This window comes from Eubalaena glacialis, chromosome 1 (genome assembly GCF_028564815.1).
Source record: "Eubalaena glacialis isolate mEubGla1 chromosome 1, mEubGla1.1.hap2.+ XY, whole genome shotgun sequence".
Taxonomy (NCBI): Eukaryota; Metazoa; Chordata; class Mammalia; order Artiodactyla; family Balaenidae; genus Eubalaena; species Eubalaena glacialis.
Genome location: NC_083716.1, coordinates 219,187,209 through 219,206,352, shown reverse-complemented (window position 1 = coordinate 219,206,352; position 19,144 = coordinate 219,187,209). Strand labels below are relative to the sequence as shown.

General features: G+C 44.5%; 1 protein-coding gene across 2 annotated transcripts in view; it reads left to right on the top strand.

Moving 5' to 3' along the window:
• Positions 1-19,144, top strand: part of LOC133100552 (melanoregulin) — a 141,864-nt gene that overhangs the window by 49,566 nt on the left and 73,154 nt on the right. Inside the window, exon 1 of one of the 2 annotated variants that reach the window (XM_061204794.1) lies at positions 16,469-16,659. The exons of the other annotated variant lie outside the window; for it this stretch is intronic. Coding sequence (XP_061060777.1) covers positions 16,562-16,659 — 98 coding nt within the window. The 5' untranslated portion in view covers positions 16,469-16,561. Of the gene's footprint in view, positions 1-16,468; positions 16,660-19,144 lie in introns of those variants that run through there. 2 annotated transcript variants of the gene reach the window in all.

Genomic DNA, 19,144 nt, shown 5'->3' with positions numbered 1-19,144 from the left:
AGAGAATAATATAATAATATCCACTGCCCAGCTTTAACGATGATCTATATTTTTCCAAATCTGTCTTTCTCCCCTACTTGATTTTTAAGTATTTTAGGGTAAATTCCAAATGTCCTGCCATTTCACAGAAAGTTAATTTTAATCTGACTGAAAATATTAATGCGAACAGAAAAACATACATCACTGTCAAAAGTGGGAGAGTGATCCACCGTGGTAGCGTAAGAAAAACCCATGTGGCCACCAACAGTAGTGCCCACCTACCACTAGTCATAAGGCACATGCCCCATCCAAGGGCAAATGTTCACTTTGCTTGGCGTATACATCCCTCTTTTGCAGAAGGATGCATCAGACTCTCAGTGCTAAATTCATTAAACCATCTATCTCCCTTTCCTCCAAAACCATGTCCAAAAATACATTCAAAAATTTGATCTTCTGGGCAGCTTTGCTAAAGGGAGCTAATGGGCTGCTCTGGCCCATAGGAATTTTCAGCCAGCTTGGGAGTTTAATTAATTAATTAATTAATTAATTAAATTAATTTTATGTTTGGCTGCGTTGGGTCTCCGTTGCTGCACGTGGGCTTTCTCTAGTTGCGGCAAGCAGGGGCTACTCTTCGTTGCGGAGCGCGGGCTTCTCATTGCGGTGGCTTCTCTTGTTGCGGAGCATGGGCTCTAGGCGTGCAGGCTTCAGTAGTTGCAGCACGCGGGCTCAGTAGTTGTGGCTCGCAGGCCCTAGAGTGCACAGGTTTCAGTAGTTGTGGCTCACAGGCCCTAGAGTGCACAGGTTTCAGTAGTTGTGGCGCATGGGCTCAGTTGCTCCACGGCATGTGGGATCTTCCTGTACCACGGATTGAACCCATGTCCCCTGCATTGGCAGGCAGATTCCCAGCCACTATACCACCAGGGAAGTTCCGTGCTTGAGAGTTTTATGTAAGTCTAGACAACATCCTTCAATTTCTGGTGAGTTTGTGAACATAATTCAGCATCCTTGAATTCTGAGAACTCTGGACAGCTGGATAACAAGTTTGAGTTTCTACACCTGCAAACAGGTTTGAGTTACTAGACCTGGAGCGCCAGCCTCCTGGCAGTGGGAATTGTTTATTACACTTCCTGCCTGGTTTTAATCATTTGCCTTGGCTGCCCTAACTTAGCAGCCTCAGTCCTTCTTTATATCACCTTCTATGATGCTATACAAATTCAAATTTTCAAAATTCAAGTATGAGAAAATATCCAGAATATATCAAGATCAAGTAGAATTAAATTAATACACTATAACTGGGAAAACATCAAGATATGACACATTTAAATCCTGCCTGGAAAGATCAAGTGGAAACTTTGCTGTTGATTTGTATATATTTTTGGATTGTCTAAGTTTTTTGGAGTCAATTTCTAAAAGGCACCTTTGGTTTACAAACATAACACACTTCAAATGTAGTTTATTTCAATTTAAAGCACATGTTTTATATCATATTTACATGAAACTTTAGCTTGTTAGTTTTAGTGCAGAAATACAAATTCTTGTATGGAATTCAAAATGCCATGTCTCAAATTTAAAATTTTTAGTCCGGAGTAACTGTACTGAAGAGAAAGAAAGAAAATTGCATTCTTGAAAATTCAGGTAAACATTAAAATTTTAAATTGCATTATATAATAGGTTTTAAATATGTTTTGAAATTCAGGAAGTATTTTATACAGAAACTTCAAATTTGGAATGCTTTAGAAAAACAATGAAATTTATAAATGGTTCTTTTATCAGAGAGAATGGGGGAGAGGATAATTGATTTGACTCTCACTTGCCTAGAACATGGACTTTTGCTGTTAGGCATATTTTATTTATTTTTATGTATGTATGTATGTATGTATGTCTGCGTTGGGTCTTCGCTGCTGCGCATGGGCTTCTCTAGTTGCGGCGAGTGGGGGCTACTCTTCGTTGCGGTGTGTGGGCTTCTCATTGCACTGGCTTCCCTTGTTGGGAGCATGGGCTCTAGGCGCGCGGGCTTCAGTAGTTGTGGCTCACGGGCTCTAGAGCGCAGGCTTAGTTGCTCCACAGCATGTAGGATCCTCCCAGACCAGGGCTCAAACCCGTGTCCCCTGCATTGGCAGGCGGATTCTTAACCACTGCGCCACCAGGGAAGTCCCTGTTAGGCATATTTTAAATCGACACTTGAAGGTCCTGGTATCTTAACTGTTTCATGGCTTTTGGACTATTCCTTTTACTTCAAAGTTAAATTTCTCTTATGGAATTTCAGACTATGCTGGGTAATAGTGGTGGAGTGGTCGTAGGGGTAAAGGGTGTTATTTGTTTAAATATAGCTTAATTCATATAACGTTTAGCTTCAAACAAATATATTTACACTGTTACTCTGTCTTTCTTGTCACCAAACACCAGACACATTAAAGCAAAGTATTCAGATGCAGTTCTTCATGTTTTTACCAGTAAAAGATGAATGTTTTTCATCAAGTATTAAAAAAAATTGTTTGTTTGGAGTGTGCCTTTCCAAATCATTTTGGAGATCCTGAAATATCTGAACATTATTTTTATTTCAAAAAATTTTTCAGGCTGTATTAATCACAATACTCCAAACTCCTTTTGAAGGAAAATATCCTTTAGTTGTAAACAGAAATTACTTGCCCCGTTTAAATGAATTGCTTATAGTTATACATAATTTTGTTATCTATTCAGTATCTACTTGACTACGATGCTTGATTTTAAATACAGAGTTTTACCTGACTTGCCTTGTGTAATCTAAAGTTACTCTGAGGACAGAGTTACAATGTTTTGATAATATCCAGTTACTCAAAAGTAGGAGGCTTCTACAGTAGAGGGTTAATTTTTTTTCTTTTTCTTTTTTTTTGGGGGGGGGCTGCTGTGTGGCTTGTGGGATCTTAGTTCCCCAACCAGGGATTGAACCCGGGCCCTGGGCAGTGAAAACACAGAGTCCTAACCACTGGACTGCCAGGGAATTTCCAGTAGAGCGTTAATTTTAATATAACAGACTGCCTCCAAAGAAGAGGATTTTTTTAAAAACTCATTTTAAAAAACTGAGGTGAAATTGACGTAACATAAAATTAACCACTTTTAAATGAACGATTCAGTGGCATTTAGTATATCACAGTGCTCTGCAACCACCACCTCTATCCAGTTCCAAAATATTCCCAAAGGGAAACTCTATATTTATTATAATCAGTTGCTCCCCATTTCTCCTCCCTGCAGCCCTGGCAACAACCAGGTGGAGTTCTATCCCTGTGGATTTACCCACTCGGGATATGTCATGTAAATGGAATCATACAACATGTGACCTTTTGTGTCTGGCCTTTTTCACCTACCATAAGTTTTTGAGGTTCATCCAAATTGCAGCATGTATTTTTAATCAATTTAATATAGGTGGGATTGCCTCCACTGTTGGACAGAATTCTCTGAGCCTTGATTTCTAGAATGTTCCCTCCTAAGAGCAGAAGGATTTTGTGATAATGCCTGGAGGACTTAATATATTTTACCACAGTAAAATAAAGGAAGGAAAAAAATAAAGATCAGCCTATCTTATTTTGAAGTAATCTGGTAAAAGAATTCCTGGCATTTCCAGAGGAAGGAAATTCTGAGCTCGTGGAACAACCCCAGGGATGGATTTAGGTCTAGGGGCTGCTGGGCAGCAGATGCTATGACGTGCCACGCAGATCCTCCCTCAGGAGGAAGGGAGTTACTGGGCCGGCTACTAGAAGTGCTGCCAGCAGACAGCCCTCAGCTGTCAGCCCCCTGCTGGACAACCTCAGCTGAAGAGAGCTGCCCTAGCCAAGGTCATGTTCCCTTCCCAGGCGGCCCTCATCTCGAGGTTGATTATCGTGGGAGTAGAAAGGCTCAGCCCTCTCTTACCAACCCAAACAGCTCAGCCATGAAGTTCCCCTAGGGCTGGCTGAAGCCCAGCCCTGCTCCCTTTTCTTCCCTTCCCTTCCACAGGTGTTGATTCCATGAGTGCTTCCCACTAGGCCTCCTGTAAGCCACGAGTGCTCCCTAGTAGGCTTCCTGCAAGCCATAAGTGCTCCCCTGTAGACCTCCTATACCTGGGTGCTCCCCACTAGACCTCCTGTAAGCTGTGAGTGCTCCCCACTAGACCTCCTGTAAGCTGTGAGTGCTCCCCACTAGACCACCTGTAAGCTGTGAGTGCTCCCCACTAGACCACCTGTAAGCTGTGAATACTCCCCACTAGACGTCCTGTAAGCTGTGAGTGCTCCCCAGGAGACCTCCTGTAAGCTGTGAGTGCTCCCCACTGGACCTCCCGTAAGCTGTGAGTGCTCCCCACTAGACCTCCCGTAACCTGTGAGTGCTCCCCACTGGACCTCCCGTAAGCTGTGAGTGCTCCCCAGGAGACCTCCTGTAAGCTGCGAGTACTCCCCACTAGACCTCCTGTAAGCTGTGAGTACTCCCCACTAGACCTCCTGTAACCTGTGAGTGCTCCCACTAGACCTCCTGTAAGCTGTGAGTGCTCCCCACTAGATCTCCTGTAAGCTGTGAGTACTCCCCAGGAGACCTCCTGTAAGCTGTGAGTGCTCCCCACTAGACCTCCTGTAAGCTGTGAGTACTCCCCAGGAGACCTCCTGTAAGCTGTGAGTACTCCCCACTAGACCTCCTGTAAGCTGTGAGTGCTCCCCACTAGACCTGTAAGCTGTGAGTGCTCCCCACTAGACCTCCCGTAAGCCGTGAGTGCTCCCCACTGGACCTCCCGTAACCTCTGAGTGCTCCCCACTAGACCTCCCGTAAGCTGTGAGTACTCCCCAGGAGACCTCCTGTAAGCTGTAAGTACTCCCCACTGGACCTCCTGTAACCTGTGAGTACTCCCCACTAGACCTCCTGTAAGCTGTGAGTGCTCCCCACTAGACCTCCTGTAAGCTGTGAGTGCTCCCCAGGAGACCTCCTGTAAGCTGTGAGTACTCCCCACTAGACCTCCTGTAAGCTGTGAGTGCTGCCCACTGGACCTCCTGTAAGCTGTGAGTGCTCCCCACTGGACCTCCTGTAAGCTGTGAGTGCTCCCCACTGGACCTCCTGTAAGCTGTGAGTGCTCCCCAGGAGACCTCCTGTAAGCTGTGAGTGCTCCCCACTGGACCTCCTGTAAGCTGTGAGTGCTCCCCACTAGACCGCCTGTAAGCTGTGAGTGCTCCCCACTAGGCCTCCTGTAAGCCACAAATAATTCCTGCTAACCTTCTGTAAGCTCACTCCATCTCAGAGTCTGCTTCCCTGGAAACCCAGTGCATGATTCCAGATTTCTTGCATGGTTACATGAGGTGTTGCAATGGAGGAATGAAGGCCTGCACCTCCTCTAAACTGAGAAGCTTTGCTTTTTTCCTACTGGAGACTTGCTATTGTACCAGAGGTCTTCTCTCCAAGTTAAAAAATTTTTTTCCTCTCAAGGTCTTTAAAGCAACCTCTCTTCTGGGTATCGGGGGTGGGGAGCAATGAAGGATTTTGCCTCTATTTTCAAGTCTTACTTTCCCCAAAAGTCTTACTTTTTCCAAGATGTAAGACTTATTTTCAAGTCTTACATCTTGGCACATCTGGCCAAGATGTGTATGTTCAAGGGTTCTTTCATCTTGTCAAGGACATCAGTGATGCCAGGAATCATGAAGGGGATATACTCAAATTTTGGGTTAAATTGTTATACCGGTTCTTCATGTTTATAATACATTTTCTAGAGGCAGGAAACCATCAATGTTTAATATGAACCGGGCAAGGATGGGTCTCCCTTGGACTGAGGAGTCCTTATGATCAAAGTAGTCTGTGGACAAAAAACAGGACACGTCATCTTCTTATGGGGTGTACAGGAAAGATGTAAGAGATAAGGAGGGTGGCTCCATGTAAAATTCCTACCCGAAGTGACAAAGGCCTTTCTAGATTGGAAACAGCTCAGGCAGAGCTAATGCAGGGTTTAGCAAGGGAAGGGAGAGCAGAGTTTACAGACTTAAGTAGCAAACTCTACAGTCAAATGAAAGGACCCTCTTGGCATATACTTAAAAGAGCCAGAGCTTTGGCCAAGTAGAGCATTAAGCATCTATCGCTTTGTTGGGGGTTTGACTCTTTCCCAGTCTAAGCACGGGCATGTGGTGCTATTGCATGATGGAGGGGTGGAGGACCACCTTCCTTCAGGTACAACTCACTGCCTGTGCTCGTCTGGTACCGGCCTTCCTCCTTCCTGCTCCGTCTTCTCTGTTCCAGCTTGTCCCCATTCCCTGCTCCTCACACTCATACTTGGCCTCCATCATTATGCAGAACAATGTAGTTCTCTTTTTTCCCCCTCTTCTACCCCCTTTATCAGAGGGAATCTTTACACAGTCCAAATGGCCTATCAGCACCTTTCACCAAACTTAAGTTCTTTCCCTGGGAAATTGCACGCCCACCTTCGAATTTATGTCATCCAGCTGTTTCCAAGATAGATTTATTTAAGTCGATAAAAAGCAAAATAAAATAATAAAGTGTAAAACCAAAAACACTTCCATTTTAATCATTTATTTAAATTACTCCTTTTAGATAAGTCAGGAAATATAGGTAATAGCCTCTGCTCTTTTCCATGGTTTTCAAGCTAATAAATCAAGTAGCAATGCTTAATAAGATCAAATGAAAGAGTTAGACAGTAATTGTGCAGTTTGGCCCATGCTAGTCAAGAGAAGGGAGGGCTTACTGCTCAATTTAGCAGCGCCCTGACAGGTTTAGAGTTTAGCCTCGAGCCAGTTTAAACCTCCAATTTGAGTATTGCTGTGGCCCTTTAAGACCTCAGTCTGCACAGGCTTTGTCGCTGCAGCAACTTTCCCTGTGTTGAGTGAAAGAAAGCTTTCTAACCTATGTCAGATCCTTAGTCCCATCTCCGAAGAAACTGCAGTTCATTTACAACGGAAGCCCATGAGATGGCAGCATGGAGAATTACAGGAGGGTTTATAGGGGAAGATTTACCTGGTCCTTTTACATTTGTAGAACTTGCATGGAAAATTTCCAGGGTTTTGGCCTGTTTCTGCATCCCTGTGAGTGTTATGGAGAAAGAAGTAATATAAATGAGTGGGAAACTAAAAACCCATTGGCATAATTCTTGTTGTCTGTTAACATTCATATTGGTAGGATCTGGGTGTAAGCTGGGACAAACCTTTAGGGGCTTTTCATAGCAAATATGAATGGTGGTAATGTTTTCTCCATTATTATAGTTTTTGATGCATGTCTTTTATTTGAAAACTTTGTGTCACCTTGTGTACAGCAGATGCTTAATAAATGTTTATGAAGGTGAGTTTAATTGAATTAGGAATAAATGTGGCATGATTAATGGGTCTGGGTTTATGTTTAATTTAGTTAGGTAGAATGTAGAGAGACTTTGGAGAATGTAGAATTCTTGGGATTGTAGGGGGAGGTGGTTTTCCAGAGGTGGGAAAAGGTCCGATTCCAGATCACATCTGAAGATGTGAGAACTGAGGCTGTTCTGGGCATCTGAAAAGTGTTGTTGTAGCAGGATAGTTAGCTATGACAGTAGAGTTAGATAAACGTATAGTTAGATGTGGGAATATTGTCAGAGGAAGCAGTATAATTAGCTATGGGAGTATAGTTAGGCATGGCAGGATAATTAGCTATGGGGGTATAGTTAGTAAAGGTATGACAGGATAGTTAGTTATGGGAGTATAGCTAACTCCCATAGGAGTTAGGCGTGGCAGTATTGTTAGGTATGGCAGCCTAGTTAGGCATGGCAGTATTGTTAAACATGGGAAAGTCGGGAGTGAGGCAAGGAAGGGCACGTTGCAGGAATCAAAATGATGGGTGCATTGCAGCACAGATGGACATTTCAGTTTCATAATTTTCCAGTTTTTACTCTTGGTAGTGCTCTGAAGATGACTACTGCTTATTTTTCATCTTTGATTCCAGAAGAGGTTGAGCACAGTGCTATGTTTATAAAGTTGACACCCAATAAGTATTTGCTAAGTTGAATAATTTTAGGTGGTCACAATTGGCTGTGTAACGTGATGGGTTAGAAGCTGACTAAAGTATATATGTTTTATTAACAACAGTGATTATAGCTAGCATTTACAGGGTGCTTGCTTCCCATTTTTCATGAAACTGTACGAAGTGCTTTACGTGATTATCTCACCTAATCCTGACTGCAGCCACAGGGGGACAGTGTGATAGCAGAGCCCCTGCTCTCAACAGCCTTGCCACCGGTTCTCAAACATGGTATGTGTATTGGTTTGCTGGGGCTGCCATAACAAATACCACACTGGTGGCTTAAACAACAGAAATATATTTTCTCATAGTTCTGGAAGCTAGAAGTTCGAGATCAAGGTGTCAGCAGGGTTGATTTTATTCTGAGGTTGGCTCATAGATGGCTGTCTTCTCCCTTTGTCTTCATATGGTCTTCAGGCTGTGTCTGTGTCCTAATCTCCTATTCTTATAAGGAGACCAATCATGTTGGATAAATGCCCTCATTTAACCTTAATTACCTCTTTATAGGCCCTATCTTCAAGTACAGCCACATTCTGAGGTACTAGAGGTTAGGACTTCAACAAAGGAATTTTGGAGCAGACATAATTCAGTCTATAACGGTGTGCTTCAGAATTCCCAAGCCTTGGGAGCAGGGCCAGGACTAGGGTGAGGGAAGTGAGGGGCTAGGGTGGAACTCTTAAGGACCTGCTTGCTCTCAGTGTTGCACAGGTGCAGGGTCTGACCCCAGAGTGAGCACCCCCTTGACTGCTGCACCCCGAGCACCTCATTAGCTGCACCTTAGTCCCAGCCCTGCTTGGCAGCCTCATCAAATGGCAGATTCTGGGGCCCCAACCCCAGAGCTTACAATTCAGATGATCTCAACTAGGGTCTAGGAGTCTGGAGTTTCAGTAAGCACCCCTAGGGATTCTAATGCAGGAGTTTAAGATCACCCTTTGAGAAACTCTCTGCCTGTGCCACAGCCTCATGTGAGAGTTCCTCTACAGCCAGTAAAATAATTTCTGTTTTTCTCTTTGGTTTTGGGAGTAGAATTGCTGAACTCATCACTCACCCATCTGCTTTTTCAGGGACTGCAGTGGGATACTGAAGTCCCTCTGGCAGACAGCTCCTGTGCTCTGAGTTTCTGTGCATTGGACCTGACGGAACCATGGATTGGCTCTTCTTTGTGCAGCCCTTTCTGTCCATTCCATATGGCACACATGACCATGCTTGGACCAGTGCATCAGCAGCTGCCACTGCTGAGTGTAGTTGGCATACGTTGTTTTTCCTTGCCAGCATCCATTCCCTTTTTTGGTTGCTCCACCTGATCTTCCTTAGGAAACTCTCCCACTCTTAGTACAATTGGCTTGCTTTTTCTGTCTCCCCCATTCCTCTTCACTTGAGCACTGCAGGAGAGTACATGAGACTCAGTAGGTGTATTTCTCCCTTTGAAAATTCAGGCCAATTAAAGTTGGGCCCAGGCCTGCTGATCAACTGGGAAGGAGCTGTTCTCTTTCTGCTGAGATTATCAGCAGAAAAGATGGTGAAATCCAGGGCTACCAGGGGCCTGTGAATGTCACCAACCCAGACCCAGAGAAGAAAAGAGAGTGTCTTATTCTGTTTGGGCTACTGTAACAGACATTCTATAGACTGGGTGGCTTTTAAACAACAGAAATTTATTTCTCACAGTTCTAGAGGCTGGGAAGGCCAAGATCAAGGCACCAGTAGATTCAGTGTCTGGTGAGGGCCTGCTTCCTGGTTCATACACAGCTATCTTCTCACTGTGTCCTCACATGGCAGAAGGGGTGAGGGAGCTCTCTGGGGCCTCTTTTATAAGGGCACTAATCATATTCATGAGGGCTCCATCCTCATGATGTAATCATCTCCCAAAGGCCTCACCTTCAAATTCCATCACATTGGGGATTAGGTTTCAACATATGAATCTGGGAGAGACACAAACATTCCATCTCTAGCAGAGACCAACCCTTATTGAGTGCCTGGATCCATTTATGTTTAAAGCTAGCATGACTTCCTGAATTTTCCAGATACTTGAGCCAGTAAATTTCCTTTTATACATAAACTAGTCTGAGCGATGTTTTTGTCATTCACAATTAGTTGCTGATTAATACCCAGAGGATTATCACAGAGGTCACAAAGATCTAGACAAAAAAGTATTATACAGAATTGACACACAGCAGGGTTAGATTCCCTTCATGTTGGGACTATAAGAATCCAGTTTTCAGGGACTTCCCTGGTGGTCCAGTGTAAAGAATCTGCCTTACAATGTAGGGGATGTGGGTTCCATCCCTGGTCAGGGAACTGGGATCCCACATGCTGCGAGGGGTAACTAAGCCCACGTGCCACAACTACTGAGCTCACGTGCCTCAACTAGAGAGCCCACGTGCTGCAAACTACAGAGCCCACGCACCCTGGAGCCTGCATGCCACAACTACGGAGCCATGTGCTCTGAAGCCTGCGTGCCACAACTAGAGAGAAGCCCACGCGCCGCAGCGAAAGATCCTGAAAGATCCTGCATGCCTCAACGAAGATCCCACGTGCCGCAACTAAGACCTGATGCAGACAAAAATAAATAAAATAAATAAGTAAATAATAAATAAATCTTAAAAAAAAAAGAATCCAGTTTTCTTGAAGAACCTCTCCATATGCTTTATACCTGTTCTAGCTTACTTTATGTGTTTTTATTCTCTCCAAGGGCATCCTTTTAAAAGGTTAGACATTCCTGAGTATGAAGTTATTTAGAAAATTTTGAGGACAGCCAAGATGTTTGTTGTTTAAAACTAAAGAAGGAACAAGGACTGATCATTAAGGTTTTCTCAGAGTATACATTTGGGAGGAGGGAAGGAAGTGAAATTGACCAGCAAACTATACCAAATAAAAATAGTTTGAAAATTTAGAAAGTATTTTGCATTATGGGAAACCACAGAGTGATAAAACGGAAGGATTCTCAGATGGCAGATAATATCTGTTTCTCTTCAGAGAGAAGCCAAGCAGAGAAATAGAAATAAAAATCTCACCTGATTAAATCAAACTGGATTGTTGTGCTTGGCTTGAGAGAGAACTCTTCTTTCATAATTCTCTCTCCCTCTCTCTCTCTCTTTCCCTCTCCCTCTCTCTCTCCCTCTCACTCTCTCTCTCTCCCTCTCTCTCTCTTTCTCTCTCCCTCTCTCTCTCCCTCTCTCTCTCTCTTTCCCTCTCTCTCTCCCTCTCTCTCCCTCTCTCTCTCCCCCCCCCTCCTCCCCACCCCCTCTCGTCACAAGTACCCTTTTCTTGCCTTGTAAACCCCCGCAGTGGGACTGTATGGGTTTAGTTCTGAAAGCAACAGAATCTGATTCTCGTTTACTCAAGCAAAAAAAGAAAAAAAAAAAAAGAAAAAAAAATGTATTGATCAACAAGTTATGGAGTAACCCACAGAATGACGGGAAAACTAAATAGCTAGAAAAACTAGATTTTGGAAAATACAGGAACAGGAAAGCTCCAGGTATAAAAACGCCCATTGCTGTTGGACCTCCTCTTCAAGATGCTGTCCCCAAAATAATTCATATCTCAACTCAAGCCATTTTCCATCTTTGGGTCCTTGCCCTTAAGTTGCAAATTTCAGGAAGAGTATCTGGACTGGTGCATCTTGGTCACCTGCCCATCCCTTGTTGGGGGTCAGGGGCTGAGGGATGGGGGGAGTGCCTTCATTGTCTGCCCAACTCGTGGAATTGGAGGGGGGGGTGTTCCTCAAAGGAAAACAAAGAGCTGTTACCAAAAGGAGGGCTGAGGCATACTACAGAGGCAGAAATAAGAGACCGACGGGGACTCTTGGCGGGCTTTTACGTTGGTGACATCCAGTCCTCTCTCTGGACCTTTCTGGAGTCCCCTAAGGGGCATGTGGGCTGTCCATCTTGGGCCCCTTGGGGAGAGTGATAATGCTGGCCTTGGCTTGGGGTGCTGGCTTGTTTCAGGAGATGTCCTTTTTCTCTAAGGAAGACAATGGTTTTTAACTCTCTACTGGATTTGGGCAGCTCGTTAACAGACTCTTCAGAAATTGGCATAATGCAAACTCTGCGTTCACTAGCTCTTTTTCTGTTTTCATACACACATTTATTCAACACATTTATTAAGTGTCTACCATGTGCCTGCACTGTTCTAAAAGTTGTGATACAGTGTATCTTTCTATTTATTAAGTCTCTGTGACAGGTCTGTACTATTTTAGATGCTGGAATATTGCAAAGAACAAAGTCCCCGTCTTCATGAATGGAACCTACATTCTGGTTCACCATTGTACCCTAGTACTGGGCTCTGTAAATACTTGTTGAATGAATAATGAATGACACCAGCTTGTGCTATGTTGCTGCAAGCATAGCTTTTCTGTGGAATGCACTAATGATGTGGTGTTGGAACTTAAGAATTTTGATTTTCTAGTTTTTCCCGTCCTGCGTATGCCTTTTCCTCCAACGCTCAGAAGTCATCAGTAAGTTCTCAAAGAAAGAGGACTTCAAACTGTACTACTTGTTTTCAAAGCAAACTCTAGAGTTTTCCCTGCCGTGGAGAAATCTGAAACTATAGGCTGGCAGTTCTGCCTTGTAAACAAACAGCTAATGGGTCTGTGAGTCACCAGTTGCCTCAGGGGACTGCCCACTCCCCTGACATCAGGTGCCCAGGGGCTCTTGGTAAATGTCAGATGTTGCTGCCAGTGGTGGGTGGTGTTGGCGTCAACTCAGGCTGTAGGAACAATCTAGCATCACTCTAAAAAAAGGAAAGCTTGCTGCTCTCTTGCTAACGAAGTCTGAAACAGGAAATGGGGGTGCCAAAATATGGTCTCAGATATCTGCAAGCTAAAGCTGCAGGGTTTGGTAGCATTGTCATTCCTTAAGTTTCCAAAAAACAGAGAAATCATGAAGTTATTTAACTTCTGGGAAGATGAATACTTTGAAAACACATATAATAATCCTTAGAAAACTAATAAATAGAATACTCACATCAGTTAAAAAGAATGAGGTAGTATTATGTGTACTAATAAGGCTAGATCTCCAAGACATATTATTAAGTGGAAAAAGCCTGCAGGTAGATGAATGCGTACCTTGTATATTAAAACCAAACTCACTACCCAAAATGACAACATAGGGATTCCCCTGGCAGTCCAGTGGTTAAGACTCCGCGCTTCCACTGCAGGGGGCGCCGGTTCAATCCCTGGTCAGGGAACTAAGATCCTGCATGCCGTGCGGCGCAGCCAGAAAAAAATGACAACACACGCAATGATGCTATGTATACATCACGGGGCACATATGTGTATATGTGTCCGTTTGTAGCATACGGTTACCCTGAGGAGGCTAGAAAGGAGACAGGACTGTGGATTGTGATTAGAGGGAACCTTAATTGTAATATTTCAATTTTTTAGAGGAACGTTTCATTTATAAGTTTTAACACTTAACATTAATTTTAAAAGAAAATATTAATAAGTTGTTAGAGCAGGCAAACACTACATGTGATCCTTAGTAAAGCAGAGCATTAACCTCCTGAGCAAGTTTGTTATATAGACATGGTTCTATGGCCTTCCAGAAATATCCTGTCTGAAACGGACCACATGAAAGATGCCCACACATGGCAGAGGTACAAACGTGAAAGGAAATACTGTCATATGTAAGCCAAGTAGTACTGGAACTGACATTTGCTCAACAGGCCTATACTATTTGGATTTAGTCAACTGTGTTGAATTCTGCTATTTCTATAGTACTTGATGGCTTTCAAATGATCTCATTTGAGTCTCACAACTTTCTAGTCGGTAGGGCTCGACTCATCATCTCCATTTCACAAATTAGAAAACTGAGGTTCAGAAAAATTAAGTGACTTGTCTAAGATCAAGGTTAGTAAAGGGGCAGAGTACCTGTATTTTCCAGGAGCTGAATGCCTTCTCTAATTTCTCCCTTCTCAACAAATCCAGCTCCAATAGTTAACAGAAGCTGTCAGACCCTAGCTTTCATCTTCTTGCTGGCAGCCCCCTTGGCCCACTTTCTACTTGAACCTAGGTAGGTGAACTCAAATCCAAAATCCAATGTCAGAACATAGTACATAGTACTCCATCCTGGCACAGTTGCAAGTGATAAATGACACGGTGCTGGGCTTGATACCACAGCCCTGTGCTGCCTGGTGACAGCTGGTACTCTGTCATGTCCTCTCAACTTTTCATGATGGGTCCATATCCTGTCTCCCCAGCTAAGTCAGAGCCCTCGGGGACCTTCTCTTATCCTTCCTTAACTCTCAGTAGCCAGCCTCTCAATGAATATGCACTTGATAAGTTCCTTCAGCCTCATAATGTAGCCAGAACAGGATAAACTTACGTGTCGTAACACACTTTTAAATGAACACACTGCCCGTGAGAATTGACACTTCTTGCTCTTCCTCCTCACCCCTCCAAACCTGCCTGTCCCACGTCCTTTATCACAATCAGTGACAGCTCGACTTTCACAGCTTGTAAGCCCCAAACCTTGGACTCCCTCCTCGCTTTCTTTTATACTTTACTTCCAATCTGTTATAAGTCTCGTTGGCTCTGTCTTCAAATCCATTCAGAGTCCAGCCATTTCTGCCCACCTCTAACTGCTTCCTCCCTGTTCCAAATCATGGTCATCTGGGTCATTAGAATGGCCTCCATTTGCCTCTCCCTAAAACAGCCCTTGACACCCAATTTCTTCTCAAGACAGCAACCAATGGATCCTAGGGCCATCTAGGTCGACCACTTCTCTCCCTCTACTCGAAAACCTCCAAAGGTTTGCTTAGCTCACATGGAACAAAATCCAGAGTCCTTGCCATGTCCCCAAAGGTCCCACATTCTATCATCTCCTATTACTCTTCCTCCTGGCCCATTCCTCTCTAGGGCCCCTGGAATCCCTGCTCTTTCTCAGGCACCCTGCTGTTTATTCTCTCTTCTCTGGGGTTTTGCACGTGGCTTTCACTCTCCCTGAAATGCTCTTCCCCTTGGAATCAGGGCTAGCTTGCTCATCATCTTTAAGTCTTTGCTTAAGTGTCACCATACAGGGAGGTCTTCCCTGATCACCCCATTTAAAACTGCAGCCACCACCCCTCTCCCCAGCACACGCGCATACACACACACACACACACACACATACAACTTCCTGGCACTTCTTATCCCCTTCCCTGCCTTATTTTTCTCCATAGTACATACCACTTTCTAACGCACTCAATAATGTATTGTTTCGTTTGTGGAACTTCCCTACTAGGATGTTTGCTCCAAGAAAGTAGGGATTTTTGTTTCTTTTGTTCATTGCTGTATTCCCAGAGCCTAGAACATGCCTGGCACATAACAGATGTTCAGTAAATATTTGTTGAATAAATCAGATTGACAAAGTTGAAAATTCCACAGTATTGGTGGGGATTTAGGGAAACATCCTTTCATACGTTGCCGGTCAGAGTGTAAACTGGAATTACCTCTTTGGAGGGCAATTTGGCAAGATCCATCAAAATTTAAGAAGGCATCTTACCTATGACCCAGAAAGTCAGCTGCCAAATATTTATTCAAGGGATACACATGTCCAAACACATAGTGCAAGGATATTCACTGCAGCATTATTTTAATATCAAAAGGCTGGAATGAACTTAAATGTCCATTCATAAGGATCTGGTTAAAATAACATAAGGGCATCAACTACATAAATGCAACTACATAAATGCAAAGAACAATAGAGGAAGTTATACATGTAGTGGGTGGAACAGTCTCCGTGGTAAATGGAGTGAAACAAGCCAGGGACAGAAATGTGTGGAGTATGCCACTGTTGGGGTAAAAAGAGAGAGGACTATGGGTGCCTATACTTACAAGTGTGCAGAAGCGTAAGTAAATATACACACACACGCACACATAAATAGCTCTGGAAAGTCGCAAAATACTGATGATGGAGGTTGCCTTTTTTGAGGGAATTATTTAAGGACTAGGAGCCTTGAAAACGATTAAAAAAAAAAATCCGTTGTGAATATAGTACTTTAAAAAACTCACTTCTGTAATGCGTCAACCCTTATTCTTTCGCTAACTTTTACTCTTTGTGGGACTGACATGTTAAAAATATGCCCTAACCTCCGCTTTGAAGGCAAGGGTGGGGCTGGGAAGGAGGACTTTTTATTTCCTCGGGGAGTGAAGCCAGTAAAACGTATGAATAGATCCAGCCCAACCTCGTGCTCCGTGACTCGAGGGCTTGCCCCTCCTTCCCCCAGCCCCGTCCCCCACGGTGCCCTCGGATTTTGCCGTCTGGCGGCTGGAGTCCCTGCTTCCTCCTTAGAGGGCAGCAGCGAAGCGTCTCGGGAACGCATGCGCCCCAATTTGCGCCCGGGGAATTAAAGCGAGAGAAGAAAAGCCCCAACAAAACCCGCGCCCTAAACAAAACCCAAGTGGAGGAAAGCGCGCGGCCCTGCAGCCCCGGAGCCGTGAAGGCGCCTCCCGCCTTGCCCGCGTCCCCGGCCGCAGCGTGATGCGCACGGACCGGCCCGCGACGCCCCGGCCGCCACTGTCCCCGCACCTGGACGCCGGTCCGGTGGCCGCGCCGCAGCCGCGCTCGCTCGCCGCCGCCGCGGCTTCCTCGGAGTTGTCCGGCGCCGGCGGGGCACTTCGCTCTCCATGGGGCTGAGGGCCTGGCTGAGGACGGTGTGCTGCTGCTGCTGCCCGTGCAGGTGCCTGGAGGAGCCCGCCGTGCCCGAGAAGGAGCCCCTGGTCAGGTGGGTGCGCGCCCCGGCCGCGATCTGGGGCTCCCTGGCCGCTGCCGGGCGCCGCGGAGTGCGGATACTCTTGTGCTCGTCAGAGCTGGGGACGTGCGCTTGCTTTAAGGTCACACTGAGGCGCAGACTAAGCCCTTGGGTTCCTTACAGGAGATCCTGCTCCTTGGGTTTGTTCCTCGGGTAAAATGTTTGCCTGAAAGCACAGATCCTCAGAGGCATCTGAGACCCAAGTGGAAGCCTGTGGAAAACGGCAAGAATTCGGGTGCAGTGCCCCCGCAGAGAAGTATGGGAGAGAAGTTTGCATAGGGGTCTGATTAAATACATCTGTGACTGCCTATTTCTGTTTCAGTGAAATGGGCAACTGTGAATTTCTGTTTCACCTAGGAAAAAAGTTGGATACGTTGTCATTCAATTTTATTACTGAAAGAAGACAATCGCAGTGACTGAGTGCGAGGAAATATTTTTCACATTAAGAAAAAGTACATATTTTTCTCAAGGGACAGCTTATTCACTGGGACGTTGATTCATTACAGATTAAGCTATGAAGTGTGAGGAAATTTAATGCACATTAGCGATGTGCTAAGTGGCTTTGTGAAGGCACCATCCAACACAGCTTTGTTCAGGGCTGTGATTGTAAGCAATTATTTTATATCTTGACTCTGATGAAATTAAGGTTTCACTAGGGCATGACTTGGAGGTAGATATGATAGAAACAAAATATTTAAAATGAAATTAGGAAATAGTAGATGAGGCAGAACTCCAGGGTTGGGTAAGCAAAGTGGAAGCCAGTGTTTGTTATGAAGTATGCAACTAATATGATAAAGCTTTCACAACTTTTTTTTTTTTCGGCTGTGTTGGGTCTTCAGGGCTTTCTTTAGTTGCCACGAGGCTGCTCTTCGTTGCGGTGCGCGGGCTTCTCATTGCGATGGCTTCTCTTGTTGCAAAGCATGGGCTCCAGGCACGCGGGCTCAGTAGTTGTGGCGCAGGCTCAGTAGTTGTGGCACACGGGCTTAGTTGCTCCGCCGCATGTGGGATCTTCCTGGACCAGGGCTTGAACCCGTGTCCCCTGCATTGGCAGGTGGATTCTTAACCACTGCGCCACCAGGGAAGTCCCTCACAACTTTTTTAAAGCGTGATTTACCTTTTCTTACTCTATCGAGTCCAAACACTTTACCTTGATTTTTGAGATCTTACATAACCCCTTCCCTCCTGTCCACTATTATTATCTGGTACATTACACACTGTACACTCCTTGATTTAATCAGACAGGCATCTTTACTGCTCTAGGAACAATCCAACCTTCTTATTCCCTCCAAGCTTGCTTCAAGTAGTGACCTTTATTCTTTCTGCCCCTTCCTAAATGCTAGTTCTCAAGGTCTCCTCAAGCAGTCTTCTTTGATTTTTTTTGCCCTTATTCATCTTTCTCTCTTATAACATAGGATTTAGAACTTGCCATCTGCCCCTCACTGTTTAGTGAGCACACATGTACGTAAACATGTCCTGTTTGTATTCTATATATAAAGTCACACACACAATACCCAATGTTTTTGTTTGCTCTTGCAATGGTGTTCCCACTTAGATTATTAGATTGTTGTGGGCAGGGAGAAACCCAGTAATCTACCGCGAGTCTTAAAAGTAGTGGGTAACAATCTGGAATTTCATGCTTGGGTTTTACAGTCAACTTATCAATATTCATAGTAACATGAAATACAGCTCTCAGCTTGGTCTCATTCTTAGAGCCTTGGGTCTTTCCAATATTCTTTCCGGAATTGCTATTTAAAATGATAGTTTTGGTTGTTTTAAAACCTCAACCCTCCCCTGCCTTGGTTTACACTGTAAGTCAGTGAATTTTGCAAGTGATTTTAAGAAGACAGAGTCAGTTGGAGCAGAATAGCATAGTGCTCATGAGTCAGATTGCCTGGGGTTAAGTTCCAACTGGGTGACCTGGCACAAGTTATGAAACTTTTTTGTGCCTTAATTTCCTCATCTGTAAAATGGGGATGGTAATACCTCAAAGGGATGAAGTGAGAAACAAAATGAGCTAATCCATGTGAAGTGCTCAGTATAGTGCCTGACACATAGTAAACAGTCAATGAATTTTAGTTATTATTAAGTATCATTGCTATTCTTCTGAGCATATGCATATGAGTGGACTGGTCTTTTGTGGTTTAGTGTCATTCTGGCATCATTTCAATATAATATTTGGGAAGAGCAGCCTATTAATGGGTGTGTGGAGCAGTGACTTGTGTGTGTGTGTGTGTGTGTGTGTGTACCTGCATGTTCTTTCCTGCCCAAGTCATTGGAAGGTCTAGTTTGAAATTTTTTTTAAGTGTGAAGTTCAGTGCTTTTTAATACATTCACAAAGCTGTGCAATCATAACCACTATCTAACTCAGAACATTTTCATCAGTCCAAAGAGAAGCACTATATCCACTGGCAGTCACTTGCTGCCCTCCCCTCCCTGCCTGCTCACCCCCATCCCCCAA